General features: G+C 33.5%; 1 protein-coding gene across 11 annotated transcripts in view; it reads left to right on the top strand.

The window, feature by feature from the left end:
- Positions 1–19,129, top strand: part of shep (RNA binding motif single stranded interacting protein alan shepard) — a 327,333-nt gene that overhangs the window by 282,933 nt on the left and 25,271 nt on the right. For 7 of the 11 annotated variants that reach the window (XM_072526760.1, XM_072526752.1, XM_072526751.1 and 4 more), the window contains one exon: positions 8,188–8,315. In XM_072526760.1, the coding sequence (XP_072382861.1) occupies positions 8,188–8,315 (128 nt within the window). The remainder of the gene's footprint in view (positions 1–8,187; positions 8,316–19,129) is intronic. The other 4 variants (XM_072526759.1, XM_072526758.1, XM_072526757.1 and 1 more) reach the window with 1 other exon arrangement.

Here is a 19,129-nt window from a genome sequence, read left to right as displayed (position 1 = left end):
ACGTATTTCGGTGTTAGGAATTTTGTCTCTGAGGCTTATATTTAACATGGCCCTCTCCATGGCCCGTTGAGTTACTCTTAATTGTTCTGCCATTTTTCTTGTTATTGCCATAGTTTCCAATCCATAAGTTGCAACTGGTAGTATACAAGTGTCATAGGTTTTTCGTTTTAAGTGTATTGGGATTTTTCTGTCTTTTAAAATGAAGCTCAACTTCCCAAAAGCAGCCCATGATAATTGTGTCCTTTTAATTTCTAGGGTTTGATTTTCCTTTTCGTTTTTAATTGCATGTCCTGGATATATATATTGTTCTACCTTTTCTACATTGATGTTATCTATCGTGATGTTTTCTAGGCTGTTGCTTAATATCTTTGTTTTGTCGAGATTTATTTTTAATCCTATTTGATTCGATTTGTGATTTAAATCTTGTAGCATTGATTTTAGTTCATGGATATCTGTGCTTATTAGTACTATGTCGTCTGCGAAACGCAAATGGTTAAGATATACTCCATCTATTTTTAATCACTTTTCTACCCAATTTAGTTTTTTGAAGACATTTTCTAATGCCAAAGTAAATAACTTGGGTGAGATGGTGTCACCCTGTCTCACGCCTTTGCCAAGGTCTATTTTCATAGTTTCCAGATCATCATCTATTTTTACGTGAAAAGTAGCATCATCGTATATATTCTTAAGGAGGGCAGCATATCTTGAATCTACTCTGGCGTCGTCCAATGCTGTTAAGAAAGCCCATTTCTCGATACTGTCGAATGCTTTGTGATAATCGACAAATGCCAGATGTAGTGGTATGTTGTACTCTATTGTTTTTTCAATAACTGTCCGGATTGTTTGCAAGTGATCGATAGTGCTAAAACCCTTACGAAAGCCTGCTTGCTCCACCGGTTGGTATGCATCTAGCTTAGCTGTCAATCTATTTGTTATTATTCGGGTTAGTAGTTTGTAAAGGTGTGACAACAAGCTTATTGGTCGGTAGTTTTCTATATTTGCGGCGTCTCCTTTTTTATGGAGTAGAATGACTTCCGCATTTTTCCATGCTTTTGGTATTTGTCCTTCCAATAGGCATTTATTCAGTAATGCTCTCATTGCTTCTTCTTATGCAGTGCCTCCCATTTTTAGCATCTCTGAAGTAATTTTATCTTCTCCTGGTGTTTTCCCATTTTTCATTTGTTTTAGGGCGGCTCTAATTTCTGATGTTATTATTTCAGGGAGATCCTCTGAGCCCACATTTAAGATATGTTTTGTTGGTATACCGGGGTTCGGAATAGTAGAAGTATACAGCTTCTCGTAAAATTTTCGGATTTCTCTAACGATCTCTTCCTTATGCGAGCACAATGTTCCACGGTCGTCTTTTATCTTTATGATTTTATTCCTGCCAGCGGATTTACATGTTTTTAGTACTTTCATGTTCTTATTGTTCTCTATGGTTTCAAGAATCTGGTTTGTTCTATAAGCTCTGAGGTCTTTTCGAATATTTTTCTTAACGCTTCTGTTGAGCGCTTTATAGTCCGGGTTATCTCTGTTCGTTCTTCTTCTTTTCTCTATCTGTTCTAACTATGAAACCATAGCACAACGCAAGAATTTGTGACTAACTTGTATATCATGTGTGCCTTTCCCTAATATTAATTGTTACGGCACAATGTCTCGGGATAATAGAAGCTTTCGGATATTCTCGTGCGGTATATTTTCCCATTCTCCCAAAAGAAAATTTGTAGTTATTTGTAGTCAGAATAGTCTGATGTACAACTAGATGATTGTGGAGGTGCGAATCGAGCATATCACACAAATGCTCAATGGAGTTTAGATTGGCACCAATCATTAACTTTAATTTGGCATTTCTGTAGAAATTATCGGATTGACGGATGCTGAAGATACCTTGGACAGCAAGAAAAACTAATGAGAAAGTACTAGGAAGGGTCAATAAAGATAGAGAATTGCTAAAGACTGGTAAACACGGGAAAATGTCTTATCTGGGACTATAGTGATGGGAAATCGATATAGAATTCTACAACTGATCCTTAAAGATAAAATAGAAGGCCGTAGAGGTGTAGGAATAAAACAGATTTCTTGGGTAAAAAACATTCGTGGATGGCCTCAGATATCAAATGCAGAACAATCATTTCATGTGGCAGAAGATCGAGAAGCCTTCACAATGGTGATCGCCAACTAGGATAACTGTGATATGGCACGGGATGAAGACGAAGTAGCAATTGTCGGATAACGAAATCGATATGTAGCTTGATATAGAAAATCAACGTTGTTATAACCGATGAACCACTAAACGATCATCTTAATAATCCATAGTAAAGAAAGGATCTACCATTTTCAATTAGTGCAACTGCACGTGCTTTTTGAACTTCGTTATTACCTTAATCAATCAATATTTTGAAGTTTACAATCAGTCTGACGTTTAAGAGTAGTTAGATAGGGTTGTATTATATTGTCAACACTGTTCGATGTATACTTGATCAAGTTCCCCAGTCCTCTTTTTCCTCCACTTTCCCTTGTACAACCAAACGCATCAACTTAATATTTTTCATTTCTTAGTATGTGACCAAAGTATCATCTCATTTTTCACTCCTTTATAGTGTTGAGTATTTATTTTTCTTTTTTCATCTTTCTTCGTTTCCATGTATGTTACGTATTGGATATCAGGATAATAATCAATACAATTTTTGCTGTTTTTTTCCTTTTACGTTCTATACATTATTTTCCTATAACGTATACCAAAATTTTTTTAACAGATTTATCCTCTTTCAGTACATGAATTACCTTTATATATACGGTAATTTTACTGAGTTGTAAGCAAAAATGTTGTTAGTACTTGAATATAAGTATAATTTAAGTAGTATTTGTACTGGTAAGGATGGTAAAAAGAAAATAATAATATTGATATCATGACTTTTGCTTACAATAAGTAGTAAAATGTCCTATTAAAATGATAACAAGAAACTGTAAATGTACAAGATTAACCATAAATTTACTAATAAGTTTCTAAAAGATGTAAAGAATGTAAAGAAAAGAAAAAAACTTACCTGAAATACATGTCAACCAAAACACAAGGGCATACCATAATTACAAGACAATTAGAAATAAAATACATGCACTTGTACGAAAAATAAAAAATGATTACTATGAGCGCTTTTCGAAAGAAATGGAACATGATTTTTACGGTCTGCAAAAGGAAATATGGCGCTTCACAAGAGGTCAAAGAACGGTGGTAAAGGAGCTAATAGAACAAAACACATAGAAAAGGATACGTGGATTGACCACCTAAAAAAAACTATGCAGAATGCAGAGGAAGAACAAACAACGCTAGACCAGAAACACCAGAAATGACTGCAAATGAAGAACTTAATATAAATGTACAGGAAGTTCGTAAAATACTTGAAAAGTTGAAGAACAGAAAAGCAGCAGGTAAAGACGGAATACCAAATGAACTACTGAAATATTGTGGAGCAGCAATTAATTCATAAAATTATAAAACACAATAAAATACCAGAAGAACGGAGAACGAGTGAACTAATTCTACTATTCAAAAAAGGAGATACAAAACAGCCAGCAAACTACAGAGGTATAAACTTGTTAAATACTACCCTAAAACTTAAAACTAAAATTATACAACTACTAATAAATCAGAGGATAAGTTTAGCAGATATACAACAGAGTTTTCGTGGAAGATCGCGTACAGATGCAATATTCGTTATAAAGCAAATTACGGAGAAATCACTAGAGAATAATAGACTAGCATTTCTGTGTCTGATTGACCTAAAGAAAGCGTTTGACAGAGTAGGACTCAAATATGTAATCCAGCTTCTGTATAATAGAGAAGTTCCCCTAAATATTATAAAAACTGTCTAAATATTATAAAAACATCTACCAAAACAACAAAATGGAAGTCAGAATATATGGACAACTTACAGAACCTAGAGGATACAGAATGGGAAACAAAGAAATAAAAATACTCTGTTACGCAGACGGCGCAATATTAACAGCCCAAGATGAAGATAGTCTGCAAAGACTGGTCCACAGATTTAACATAAGAGCAAAAGAATTTAATATGACAATCTCATCTCAGAAAAATAAAACAATAGTAGTCAGCAAAGAACCAACCAGATGTAAAATAGAAATTTATGGCATCAGTATTGAACAAGTAATGAAAATAAAATACCTGGGAATTACACTGTCCAGCTATGGAGACCTGGACAAAGAAGTGAGAGATCAAGTACAAAAAGCAAATAGACTGGCGGGATGCCTTAATAACACATGGCGAAACAAACACATTAACACTGAGATGAAGTCAAATTTTATAAAGCCAGTGTAAGACCAATAATGACATATACCTCAGAAACAAGACCCACACAGCCACAACGCAAAGGCTACTGAAAATGGCAGAGATAAGAGTACTGAGAAGAATTACAGGAAATACGCTGAGAGATCGAAAGAGAAGTGAAGACATTAGAAGAAAATGTAACGTACAGTGTATAAATGAATGGCCACAAAATAGAAAAAAAGAATGGAATAACCACATAAGCCGAATGAAGGAGACCTGTGTCGTCAAAATAGCAAGAGATAAGTCACCGATCGGCAGAAGTATTGGACGACTGCGCAAAAGATGAAGTGACAACCTTCCATAGAGGTATTAATTCTCCAATGAACAAGCAGAATTGCTTATAAAAAGGAAGAAGAAAAAGAAGTTTCTAAAAGTACATAGGCATGGGCAATTTTACTGGCACTATTATAACTCGGATTTGTAGTAAAAATCAGTTTACTACCGCGATTTTAGAAACTGAAATGTTATTTAGCAGTTGCCAGCAGGTAAATTTACTGACTTTTAACAAAGTTATGGGGAAAGTAGCACTGAGTAAATTCATACAATTTCATTACGTTCAATTTACTGATCTTAACAGTAATATTACATTTGCAGTTTTCTTATAGCAATTTTAACCCTCGTTTAATGAGGGTTATAATTTCTTACCGTATATTTTAATCGGCATATTTACTAAAAACTTTTTACAGTGTAGTCATGAAAATAGCACTAGTGTGTAGAGTTATGTTCATGACGTCTTACCTTATCATACCAGTGTCTTTTGTGCTTTGCAGAACAACAGAATCATTCTAGAAATAACAAGAAAAACAACAACTATCTGTAACTTCGTATCTACGAGGCTTGTTCAATTAAAACGCATCTTTGGTCCAGAAACAATTTATTGAAAAATATATCTACAAATAATTACCACTGCAATTAAGGCACATATCCAATTGTTTTACTTACAGATGTATACCCTGTTTAAAGAATTTTTTTACGGTTTTTTGTACTTCTTCGTCCGACTGAAAACGATTCCTTTTTAAGGCTCTTTTTCAGTGGCCTAAAGCTCTATAAGGTGGATGCTCTAATATCCTCCATTTCTTTCGTTGTAAATTTTCTTTCACTACTTTGGGAACATGAAGCCGAACATTGTCGTGCAGAAGAATGCCACCACGTGAAAGATTCTCCGGACGTTTTTTGTCTTATTGCTTGTTGTAGCTTGTTCAAAGTTACGAATAAAGGTCTTTCATGATTAAAAAACATGATAACATGGCCTTGTTTTCAGAAGGTTGAACTTTAAACTTCTTTGGTTTGGTTTGAGAATGGTTCAAAATAATGACACCAATATCGTCACCAGCAATTTTTGACGAAAGAAAGTCATTACTGTTTTGCCTATATTCCGTGACACATATAATTCTGTAATGTGTCGGCTAGGTGGGATAAAGAAATAAGCTTAAGAAATATAACACTCGTTCTTAAGCTTAAAGAGATTTGAGTCTGTGAGGTAAATAGTGAAGAGAATGGTATCAGGTGAAAGGTGGTGGCAAGTGATCCACAGGTATATAGGGACGGGGTTGTCATTCGGGGCAGATGAGAGCTGGGGGACCTCCAGCCTAAGATCTATAGACTAAGGCACGAATTGATGATGAAAGAGTGAGACGACTGAAAGAGAGCAAACTCGCTGTAGTGCACTGGTCGCTGTGTTGTGCGAATGATAATTTAAGTGAACGGATAGAACAGTATGTAAGTTAATGAGGTTTTAAGGTTGCAACATTTTAAATGGAAATGTGTTGAAATAATGTTATTGTATTTTTTTTTAATTGTTTTCCTATTCATTCGTGTTGTTTCGTAATCTTTTATCTCCCGAATACTCACTTGGAATATACATAAAACAATCTCATAAAATGTTTTCTAAAGCTCCTTAAACCATCTGTCGTTCACAATTCAGACAAAATTGAAGATATTCTTTTTCTTCTTCTCCTTCTTCTTCTTTTTATATAGACATGTCTCTGTCTGCTTTTCAAAGTGTCTCCAGTAAGTTGTCGTTCCATCGTTTTCGTGGTCTTCCTATTGATCGTCTTCCTATTAGGGAACCGTTTCTTGCTGTCTTTACTATTCTATCTATTGTCATTCGGCTTATATTCGGCATTATATTCTTCTATTTCTCACCCAGTTCTTGATGTTCTCCACATTGCATCTACGTCGTATATCTGTACTTCTAGCTCTGTCCCATAGTGTCTTACCATCCATTTTTCTAAGTGTTTTCATCTCTGCTGTTTCTAACATCCTTTTTGTTCTCACCGTGTCAAGTCTTGTTTCTGCCGCGTAGGTACGTGCTTTTCGTAGCTAGATAATGTAATGCATAGAACTCCATCACTTGTTCTATTATCTGACCTTCCAGCTCCAATTTACATCTTAGTAAATTTGCTGTTGTAACCATGCATTTTTGTCTTTTTTGGGGAAATTAACATGTTAAATTTTCTGGCGTTTATATTAAATTGGTGCAGCATACGTTGTAAATAATCTTCACTTTGAGAGAGTAGTATTGCGTCGTCTGCATAGCAGATTATTTTAAGTTGTTTTTCTCCCATTTGGTATTCTTTTTTAATTCTTACTTTTTTTTATTATTTCATCCATAATCAGGTTGAACAATAGAGGACTCTTTTTCATAACGAATTTTATATTAATCTCAGCAACAAATGTAATCTGACTTTATTTTTGCTGTTGTTTTAACGTGTTCAGGTACTTCATGATCTTTTATGACAAATTTCTCCATGAAAAATAAAAAAAATTATACAGAAGATAATATTAGAATTTTTTATTTTAGTAACCCGTTGTCAATGATACAATGATTATTTACGACAGAAAGTATCGATATAAACGACAAAGAAAGAAAGTAATATAGACATAAAAGAGAAGATTCTGATGCAATTTTTAGCAACTTTTTCGATCTAAATCAAGCTTATAAGCTGTTCTCTACAATCCACAAGGAAATAAAATTCCTGTAGTTGGCTGTATACCTTGAATCACAAAAGTTTTATTTGAATATATTTATAAAAGGCATATAATTAAAATACCTTTTCGGGCTACATCACAGAACGTTTTCGGACTAAAAAGTACATCATCAGTATACATAATCATATTACCAGGTATACATGAGTCAAGCTACTAAATATCTGGGTAAAAGCCCTTAAAAACGTACAAAATTTGTTAGGATGTACATTATCGTTAAAAATATGTTGTGATGTTAAAGTATTTAACAGAAATTATGCATGGCAACGTAAGACTCCCAATAGGGGTTGTTGCTGACCCTCAGCCTTGTCTGAATGAGTTTTAGATGGCAACTAATCAAAATGACAGAAAAACTTGCCATGCAGGATATCTGTTAAATACTTTTAACATCACAACATATTTTTAACAATAATACACAATAAATTTTGTAACTTTTTAAGAGTTTTTACTCAGATATTTAGTGGCTTGACTCATGTATGCCTGGTAATAATACACTGATGATACGACTTTTTAGTCCGAAAACTTTCTGTGATGTAGTCCGAAAGGGTATTTTTAATTATATACCTTTTATAAAGGATTTTTAAATAAAACTTCCGATCTCTACAGTCACATTATAAGTATTACAATTTGAAATTTTTCATAGATGTGCAAAACAAGATACTACTTAAACAATCGCGTGATTCATTTGTCTGCTTTCTTTCCAGGAACAGAGTTAGGAGAATATCAAGACTACTCAGTTTTATCTTATTTTACTTTTTGTAGGTCAAGACTGGCTTACTTATAGGTATTTTTTATCTAGCATTATTTATTATCTATATTTCAAAACTTAAAAATATTTTTTTGTTCTTTTTCAGGCTATGGTTTCGTAGATTTTGAGAGTCCCGCCGCTGCCGAAGGTGCCGTGAAGGCTTTAACCGCGAAAAACATACAGGCTCAAATGGCGAAAGTGGGTATCTGGTATCAACACCGTAGAAAAGCCACTGTACGTTTGCATGCAAGTAATACTTAGCTTTACAATAAAAACTCTGTCACAATTCCGATTTAAAAGATGTGTGTCTAGTTAAAGAAATATCAAAGCGTTATTTAAAATGATGAAATATGCTAAGTTAAAATTATTACAATACTATAGATCAGTGAAAGTTTTCTCAAACTCAACTTTTATTGGTTTGAAACTTCCGTTTATGACTTCAAACTTTATCTTGTTTTCTCTTTATACTATCGTATAAAGGACATAATGTGACCTACTTATACTTTCATTACTATACCTAAGAGATTAGCCCAAAACAATGCGATGATTACCGAACGATTAGCCTGATGCTTATAACAATATGACAACCAATGTAAGAATGCATTTATTACCTATAATATGTAATAGATAGGTCTTATCATAAATGCAGATTGTTAGAGTGCCCGTCGGCACAAAAGTTTATGATTATACTCTCTCTAAACTTTAGATGTAGCTACATTAGGCAGAGTGTGACACGATTTCCCTCTGCAACTAAAATCGGAAGACGAGTTCCGTCAGGCAGTATATTCTTTTAATTAAATAGCTTAAAAATTATAAGAAAAACACATGTTTTGTCTTTATGGCTGTATGCAAAACTAAAAAGACAACCCTCGTAACAATATTGGAAGAAAGGTAAGCTTTCGCGCTATTCGTTTTCATCTTTAATATGTTATAATAGCCCAGTCTGTTTATACAAAAATCATCGATTTCATGGCAAAATTTTTCGAAGATATCTGAAGCTTTTAACACATAGGTGGGGGTTACTAGATGACGAATAGATGAAAAAATACTCGTATTTTTACCTTGCGTTTTTTTTAAACAATAATTTATGGTCACAATTTGATTTTTTGTCTAAGTTTTTTCCCTTATATTTTACATAAACAATAGTTATATCATTTTTTTATATCAAGAATATCTTTATCTTTCCGGTTTTTAAATTAAATTAATTTACGGAAATATTTGCAAAAAAGCAGTTTTTTTGCACTAATTTATAAAGGCTATAGCGGGATAAGATGGTCAAAATTGCATCATGCTCGATTCAGTTTTGGGTCTGGCCATTCGAAAGGACATAACTAAAAACCCGCTATGGAAAAAAATGTATTAAAAAAAAATTTTTAGACGCTGTATTGCTGCAAAAAATCTGAAAAAATTCATGAAAGCATATTTGAATAATACAAAACTGCCTGATTTTTTTCAGATTTTTAGCTTGAAAATTGAGCCAAGGAAAAATATTTGAAATTTTCAGTGATATTTTAGGTTATGTCGGAAATTTTTGGCCAACTTTAAAACAATGTTTTTTATGGGTTTTTTCCAGTTCTTTCGAATGGCATAGGTATTATTATCATTTTAAGCGTGGAAAATGCCTAAAAATCGAAAAAACTGCTTTTTTGGCATTTTTCTGAAGTTTTTGACTCATAACCTCAACAACATACACCTAAATTAAGGATAATTCATATTTTTATATGTATTCTTACTTTTACAATCGAAATAAGATATTAAAACTATTATTTTTTTCCTACAGTATGCTCCAAAAACCGAAAAACTCCGTTTTTTCGGCGTTGTTTTTAAGCTTTCGCTATATAAGCTCTAAATTCAGTGTCTAAATGAATGGTAATTTACATTTTCACATGTGTCTTTCCCTCTACAATCAAAATTAGCTATTCAAAGCATTAGGTTTATCTCACAACATTCTCAAAAACCGAAAACCCCCGTTTTCTCCATGTTTTTACTACATAACCTCAAAAGACTGGGTGGGTTTTTAATTATGTCCTTTCGAATGGCCAGACCCAAAACTAAATCGAGCTTGGTGCAATTTTGACCATCTTATCCCGCTATAGCCTTTTATTAATTTTTTTATTAACAAAATAAAATGTTATTAATACATTTGAACATCGAGTAATTACCGTCTTTTAAATTTGTGCGAAATTTCCCCCCGATCGGCCAAATAGTTCTAACTTCGTTAATATTGGCCATAGGTTTTTTTTTAAATGTGAGTTTTTTTTACCAACTATCCAATGGTTGTACGTACAAGTCTGTAGCTTGAAAAATATAGAAGTGATTACAATTGTTTATAAGTTAAAAATATTCCTCTTTTTCAAACGTTTACTTTGTAAATAATTTCGATGAAAACACAATATGCATTTAACTTCTGAGATAGTTTAAGTCTTAAAGAATCCTATGAAATTTGCTAAATGTGTCTAGCATCATTAATAGAGCAAGTTCAATAGTTGAAATATTTAGCCTCAGGAATAAATAAATTAAATAACTTTTAAACTACTTGACCGATCGCGGGAAAATTTCTCACAAATTTAAAACACGGTAATTCCTCGATGTTCAAATGTATGAATAACACTTTATTTTGTTAATAAAAAAATTAATAAAATTTATAAATTAGTGCAAAAAAACTGCTTTTTTGCAAACATCTCCGTAAATTATTTATCAATTTTAATTTAAAAAACGGAAAAATAAAGATATTCTTGATATAAAAAAATGATATAAATATTATTTATGTAAAATATCAGGGAAAAAACTTAAAACAGACAAAAAATCAAATTGTGACCATAAATTATTGTTTAAAAAAAAACGCAAAGAAAAATTACGAGTACTTTTTCATCTATTCGTCATCTAGTAACCCCCATCTATGTCTTAAAAGCTTCAGTTATCTGCGAAAAATTTTTCGACCTTTTTTTTAACCAGACTGGGCTATAATTAAATTTGCTATAATCTGGTCCATTACAAATTGGCAAATATACTGTAACAAAAAGTGTTCATTATGTATCCTTCTCATTAATTTCACAAGTCTATAGAGCTTTTTAATTTTATTTTTTACGACTAATGCTACATCCATTATAGAAAGTATCACACCGTAATTGTGTTGTTATAAAAACAAATAGCAAATTTCTGCAAATTATCGCTTCGAAAGGCTGTCTATTAAAAATAACATTCTCTTAGTAAAGATTATTAGGATAATATTCTCTATATTATCAATACGAGGTAAAAAAAGCTAATTATATGAGTCTTAATGAATCGACAAAGATAAAAATAAAAAGAAAAGTTTGTTTATTTAATCCAAATACATTTCTGCATAAAAGAACTCACCAAGAAAACTTTCTATTATAATTTTTATTTTCCTTTAGAAAAATGATTAAAAACTAATTATTTCGGGTCTTTTTTTATTTTTCAAGATAATCTCTCTTTAGCTTAATACACTTTTTTAAATGTTTCCTCAACTTTTTTCAAAATCATTCATGTCATTCAAATAGTAGGAATTTGCAAGGTCGACAAGCAGGACCTCTTCGTTTGACGTGTATCGTATTCCGAGCCATTTTTTGAAAATAAAAAAGTCACTGGGGCAAAATAAGCTGATTGCGGTGGATGTGCTAATTTAAATTTCAATTAAAAAAAATTAAAAAGACTACTGTGTGAAAATCTGATAGCCTCAATTATTTCACGCATCTTAATTCGTCGATAACTCATTACAGTATCGTGAATTTTATCAATCAGTTCGAGTGAGATTATCCAGAACGTTTTTTATTCTTTGTGGATGTACTATTGTAAACATTTGCAAACGTCGGAGCACAGGTACTGTGAACGTAATTTATCTCAGTGTTGATCTCTTTTGTATTAATAATTTTAAATAAATATGTTCAACCACTGGTGGAAACCCATTTTATTTTACGTACATAATAAAGTTTTGAACACAGTAATAAAAATTAAAACAATGTGATGAATATAATCAAAACTTTGACAATTGTCTGGTGAGAAATGGTAGTAACAGTTTATAAGGACTTATCATGGTAGCCAATGAAGATATTGATATAGTCGACAGATTCAGTTAACTCGGAACTACCCTTAACTCACAATGGGACCACTCCACATTGACCAAGATGAGATCTTTACTTTGCTGCAGTGATCTGAGTTTAGAGACTAAGATATGGGTGCTACGTTCTTCCGGTGCTACTATACGGGGTCGAAACCTGGGCAATGATGCCATCCACTGAAAATAAGGTCGAATCATTCGAGATGTGGATCTACAGATGGCTGATAAACCTCCGACAATGGTTTGGAATGGCCCCTTCTGAATTCTTATCCTTCATTTCTTTCGTTGTAGATTCTCTTTCACTACTTTGGCAACATGAGGCCGAGCATGACACCACGTAAGAGCTTCCCTGAACGTTTCCGTCATATTGCTTGATGAAACTTGTCCAAAATTTTATTATACTGGTTTGCTTGATATGCTCCCTATGTTCCGTGAACTCTATCAGCAAGGCTCGTTCGTGGTCGAAAAAAAAAATATTAACATGACCTTGCCTGCAGAAGGTTGAACTTTAAACTTCTTTGAATCTTTTAAACAAATATTCGCAAGCTTTTTTGGTCCTTTAACAAAAGACGAGGAAGCCATTGCGCACAAACTTTGCTGTAAACCAGTTTGTGTAAGATATTATGGACAGATCTTATACTCACACCAACAGTTTATGAAATTGTTCTGATTGAAATTCGACGATTTTCTCTAATAAAGCCTGTCATTCACCACACATGCCACATTCCTGTCTGTTAATGCAGTATCATTCTCATCCAAACTTCCACTCTTAAATTTTCGACACCATTCCTTGGCAGTTGGATACGCAAAAAATGCATTTCAATTCACTGCTTCGCGTATGAATTTGCCATGGCAAACCTTCAGAACACAAAAATAGAATGAACCCACACAGAGGATTGGCGTTAATTTTCCGGTTCTTATTAGTAGATCCAAGATTCATCTCCACTAACAGTACTATAAACGATTTTTGAGCTTCCTTTGTTGAACCGTTCCAATGTTTTTCGACACCAATTCAGACAACCCGCTTTTTGCTCTTCTGTGAGCAAATGAGGGATCCAACGGGAAACCAACTTCGTAATACCCAGTTGTTCATGTAGGAGGCTAGAGGATAGAGGTCGTTGAAATGCTCAAAGATGCCTCTATCTCCCGGAATGTTACACGGCGGTCATCCTTAATTAGCTGACGAATCGCATTAATGTTTTGCTGTGTGACTGTTGTTTTGGGTGGACCTGGCCTGAATTCGTCGCTAAGACTGGAGCGACCATGTTGAAATTCGCAATACGGGCGGCAAATAGTTGACTGATGTGATGCTTCGTTTCCAAACACAGAAACTATTTCAGCGAGAAATTGTCGTTGGGATAATCCTCACCGAAAATTGTAAACAATTATCGCTCGAAAATGTTCTCGGCTAAGATCCATTTTTCGACTGACTTGCTAATTTCAAAAATTCACTGTATGTACACGACTTGTTTTATCGCAATGAAACAATAGATTACTTTTTCTTTCTTTATTTTATGTTCACTCAATTTACGAGAAACAAATTATCTTCCGCTGACATTCTGATCTATAGTTTTGTAAAGTTATAAACACTGGATTTTCGAATTGTGGCAGAGTATGTTAAAGAAACTCAACTCTAGTGGTAAAGTAACAAATGTAATTTAGAGAATGCGCATTTGTATAACAATTATGTCACATATCTTATTGAACATACACTAGACTTGATTTTAATTTTCATATATTTATTGTAGTTGAGAAATCCGTAATACGCTATGCATTCATGCATGATATTAGATAATGTACAGGGGTATTTACTGAACAGTAGTTAATATCAGAAGTTTTGTAAAGTTTAGAATCTTTTGGGTTTGTAGATTTTTTGGCAAATTATTCAATTATTTAAATGTTACTTATCAAGATATATACTACATATATTTTTTTATTTAAAAAGGAAATCTTTAAGGATGGATAATTCAAATAAGAACTGGAATAAGAACGCATGGATGACTAAATAAAAGTTAATTAAAAACGAAACTTAAAAATGGAATTACAACAAAATGCAATCAGTACTATTACACAGAACTACGGAACTATTACAAATTAGAAAGTTTAAAGCAAGAGTCCACCAAGTTCTTCTACTAAATAAATAACCAGAAAGTTACAGAATTTAAACAGAGAAAACGAATTGCAGAAAGTTTGTCATTATTATCAGTGGTATCACAGTTCTTTATGAGCCAAAGCCTTATTCAGATCAATCTTTCATTCGCCTCTGTCTCTGGCAACCCTTCTCCATGCTATAACTCCAATAGATTTTAAACCTTATGTCTTGATGCCTAAAGGTACATCAAACAAGAATATGTAAAATCTCGTAGTCAGATTCAGATTGTCGGGACAATTGCCTGACTCCGAGCGGCTGGTAGAATATGGCCATTATGAAGGCTAGTTTTCCGCGCCAACAGTGTAGAGCGTTGACTAATCAGTGTAGCATGGAACTTCTGTACCATTCTTTACTTTCTTATCTCATATAGGAAGATCAGCCTGGACTTTTGTTATTAAGTTCGATATCCATTATGAATAACAATTATAATAATCAACACTCATCGGCGCCAGGTGCCTGAAACTAGAATGGAGGGTTCATTTCGGTAAACTTCGTGAGTCAGGCAATCATCGCACAGGTTGTCAGCACGCTGATACATTTTGGCACGCCGATTTGGCGACGATCGGCGCCGGATATCTCCGAAAACCATCGTTCATCATCAACCATCTTGGACGTACCCCAATTCTCTGTATTCATCTGGCTCGTTGTCCCATCGGCTCTCTTCGGTCAAAATCTTTTCTGGCTGTTGCACCTTCCTCTCTCCAAATTAAATGAACAATCCATCTAAGGCGTACTACTTTAATGAATTTTAGAACGTAAGGTTCCCCAAAACTTCTATACAACTCAAAGTTGTAATGTCTGTGCCAGAAATCTTTCTCTTTTATTCCTCTTTTAATTTCTTTGCTGACGCTGTTAATCTTATAGTTCGTCTTTTTGGCATTTATATTTAGTCCCATTCTCAGTGCAGACGCCCTTAACGACCGGAATGCTTCGGTCTGAGCTAGCTATGGTGTGATGTCATGCGCATATCCGAGAAATTGTACAGATTGCTACTCGATCCACTCAACAACCATTCAAGGCAGATTTTTTTTACATGAGTGTCTAATAAATACACCTGTGCTAGTAAGATTAATAATTCTGCTAATTCTAATTATTCGTTTTATTAGGACATTACCTTTGTGTCAGGTGATTAATCTAACTATGGGTAGATGTCCTTTCGGATCACCCTAATTAAATATTTCTGAAACGAAATACAGAAATTCGTACCAGTTTTGGAATCTTTTAGTCGTCTACAATAGAGAGCCTAATGAATTCCTTTGTTTATAGTGACATATTGAAAATAAACGTACAATCAGCTCCTAATAAATATTAATTTACTGATAGGAAGCTTCGGTTCTTAATGATTTTAGGAGATAACTAACTTTATTAGTGAAATTGAAGTGATTGACGTATTTTCTTTTGGTGTCATAATTTTCGTAGTGCAATATTTCATAAATCTTGCAACATTATGTTTTGTTGATTTACGCTAATAACATGTTACAACAGAAAGTATAAAATATAATTATTCTAAAATATTCTGTAAGTATCTCTGTAACCTGAAATGAGGAGATATGGCAACAAAGTTTTGTAAAAATAAATCAGAAAAATGGTTATGTTTTAAGCATTGCAGTGTTACATAATTATTGCATCCCTTTTATGCCACATAATATCTAGATGAAATATATTGCAAATATTTCAACTTTTTCATAGAATATCTGGCTGAATTATTGAATATGTTCTATGTCGAAAATAATGTTCTATGTCGAAAAGTAAACGCAGTTTTGGGACGGTACTGTAAAACTCTTGTCTTTGTTAAAACTGAAATATAAAAAAAGCAGAGTAATGTGAAGTATATATCAGTATTGAACACAATATGACTTAGTACAGTAAGTTATTTTTTCACATTTCTTAAAAACTTATCTGTCCTGTTTATATCTGCGGCGGTATTTCCATCTCATGATTAAGGTCGTTTGTTTATAAAAGGTCTGGAAAGTTGGGTACAAATTTTATTTGTTTCTTTTATCGTAATGTTGCCATGAAGTATTTTTAATGACAACGTCTTTGTTTTTTCCGGTTAGTTTCTCATTACTTTAAAATATCGTGTAGGAGATTTTCTAAAAATATAATAAACAAAATCGAATAAAGTCTTGCAGAATATGATCTTTATTCCTTTATCTTAATAGAATCAATTGTCTTAGTACCACTCATTATCGTCGTGCAGTATGCGTCCACTGCTGGATATGGGCTTGCCTCAAAAGTAGCCACTCTCTTCAGTTCTTCCAAGCAGCTCAAAGGTGAGCTGCTTGGATCCAGACTGTTTTAAGTCTACGGATCATCTGTCTAGTATTTGAGTGGTCTTCATCTACTTCTCTTGTAAACCCTTGTGAAAAATGTTAAAAATTGAGTATATAACGACCACGTTAACATCAACGGAAGAACAATATAACTGGTGAATACATATGAATATCTGAGACATGAAATCGTGATTTGCAGATATAACCAAACGCATGAATTGTAAAGAAGAATATACCTTGGATATATGAAAAATAAAAGTATATGATCAGTACATTACCCTAATCCTAACAAAAGCTTCAACCACTAAAATTAGAATGATCTATGAGAATTGAAGCTACCTATGATGTGAATAACACTGCAAAACTAGTAGGTGATTAATATCATTGAAAGGATTTTTAGACTAAAATGGAGGTGGACAAGGAATATAACGAGAATGACTGACGGCTGATGGCAAATGATGCAACGGAGACCACGTGAGGATAAATGAAGCGTGACGACCACCAACATGATGGACCGACGACTTGAAAATATATGTATAGAATAAACAATGTATGGGAGTGGCGTATGATGGAGTTGGAAAAAAGAAAAGGAGGCTTACGTTTAGCCGTGAACGTTTGAGACTGGATAATGATGTTGATAGTGATTCCCAGCATTGATATTTCTACTTTTTTTTTCTCAGGAGAGCTCTCAATTTGTTTGCTGATATGTTAGTCAGATAGTGAGAGCTTCGGCTTCGTAGCTTAGTTTAGATTCTTAAGATTCACTTCTTAAATTCCTTCTAGATATATAGGAAAGTTAATACAGAAGGACTCTTGTATTTTGGCGTTTTCTCAATCACGTACTTCAGACGTTGTAATCTTTTTCAACCATTTTCCATCCACACCTGAATGTAGGTCTCTCCCAATTTCTTCCATCTTTCTCTATCTTGCGCCAATCTAATCCACTGTTTGCCTGCCACTGCTCTTATGTCATCTACCCATCTTTTTGATGTCTTCCCATGCTTCTTGTTGTCGTCCTTGGTCTCCATTCTAGAATTCTCCGTGTCCACCTGTTGTCATTATATCGGGCTACGTGACCTGCCCAGCGCCATTTGATTTTTGTAATTTCTTCCACAATATCCCTAATCTTCGTTCTACGTCTTATCTCGGTGTTTCTAATCTTGTCTCTCAGTGATATTCCAAGCATGATTCGTTCCATTGCTCTTTGCGTTGTTTCTAATTTTTTAGCAGATTTTTTGGTAAGGGCTACTGTCTCCAAGCCGTAGGTACAAACTGGTAGTATGCATGTGTTATACACCTTTTTCTTTAAGTTTACAGGAATGGAGGTGTTTTTCAAGATATATGCTAGTTTGCCGAAAGCGCCCCATGCCAGTTGTGTTCTTCTTTTAATTTCAGCATCTTGATTTGTTTTTCCCAGTTTGATTCCCAGACGTTGTAAATGGTCATATGTTCTGCAAAATTCAGCCTATTCTCGTAGTTAGAAGAACACACTGGCGTGTCGTTTTGTTATTAGAAGAGTTGTTACAATATTTTCTAAATAATTTGTTATAATTTTCTTTATTCTATCGTAGCTCTTATGCTTTGTATATAATCTAAGAGTATTTATAGTGAGCAGAATACTGTAATAACCTTCTTGGTTTACTTTGTGGTTCACTACTCGGCTTTGTGTGATGCGATAGAACGGTTATTGCCCGATAAAATCAGGCACCTATAACAAAGTTACTTTGCTCTGGTTCGCTAGTTGCTTAAGGCAAATTTTTCCGTTCCAAGCTGTTGCGGACTTACGAGTGGTAAAAGACTTCAGGCAGCTTGGTTGTTAAGGCAATATGTATTTTGACCGAATTGTGATGTTTCCAGGCATTCTAGAACAGAAACATATATTTCTAGTAATTATAATCTCTATAATTACACAAACTTTTTTAAATCTGAACGCTATAGTTAATTTCAAGTATTCAAATAAGTTATACATATACAGTATGTAAAAGCCAAATGGAATAAATTCATTATTAAGGTTACTGTACATATTTATAAAAAATCCCGAAACACTTCAAATTTAAATTATAACTTGACATTCTTTAACGTGAAAACGCAACCCCTACCTTCAACCCCCTTAGAATGACAGGTACAACCCCCAATTTTTAAAATAGGGTGTATAGGTTTGTCATATCGTTTGAAAGGTCTTTTCATTCTCCATTCAAAAATGTTGTCGCTTCCAAGTTTATTAAGATTAATTAAGATCAAATAAATTAAAATAATGTGGTTACCGAAATTCGCTAAAATATACTCAAAACTTATTTCCCGTTTAGGTCTTGATAATGAGAAAGTGAACAAAAACCATAGCAATGTGGTTTTTAGGTGGTAACCATTAAAAAACTTTAAAGAATTTCCGTGACAACATTATTTTAACACGCATTAGTAAATTGTTTTATTTAAGTTGTCAGTATTTTAATTTAAGTAAAAAGTTCGTTCAATTCAATTCTGAAAAATGGTTAGATTAACGGAAATGCATAAAATAACAGTTTTACAAATGATTGGTTACGGAGAT

Source organism: Diabrotica undecimpunctata, chromosome 3 (assembly GCF_040954645.1).
Source record: "Diabrotica undecimpunctata isolate CICGRU chromosome 3, icDiaUnde3, whole genome shotgun sequence".
NCBI lineage: Eukaryota > Metazoa > Arthropoda > Insecta > Coleoptera > Chrysomelidae > Diabrotica > Diabrotica undecimpunctata.
Note: the sequence above shows the minus strand (reverse complement) of the source record. Positions and strands in the feature narration are given on the sequence as shown.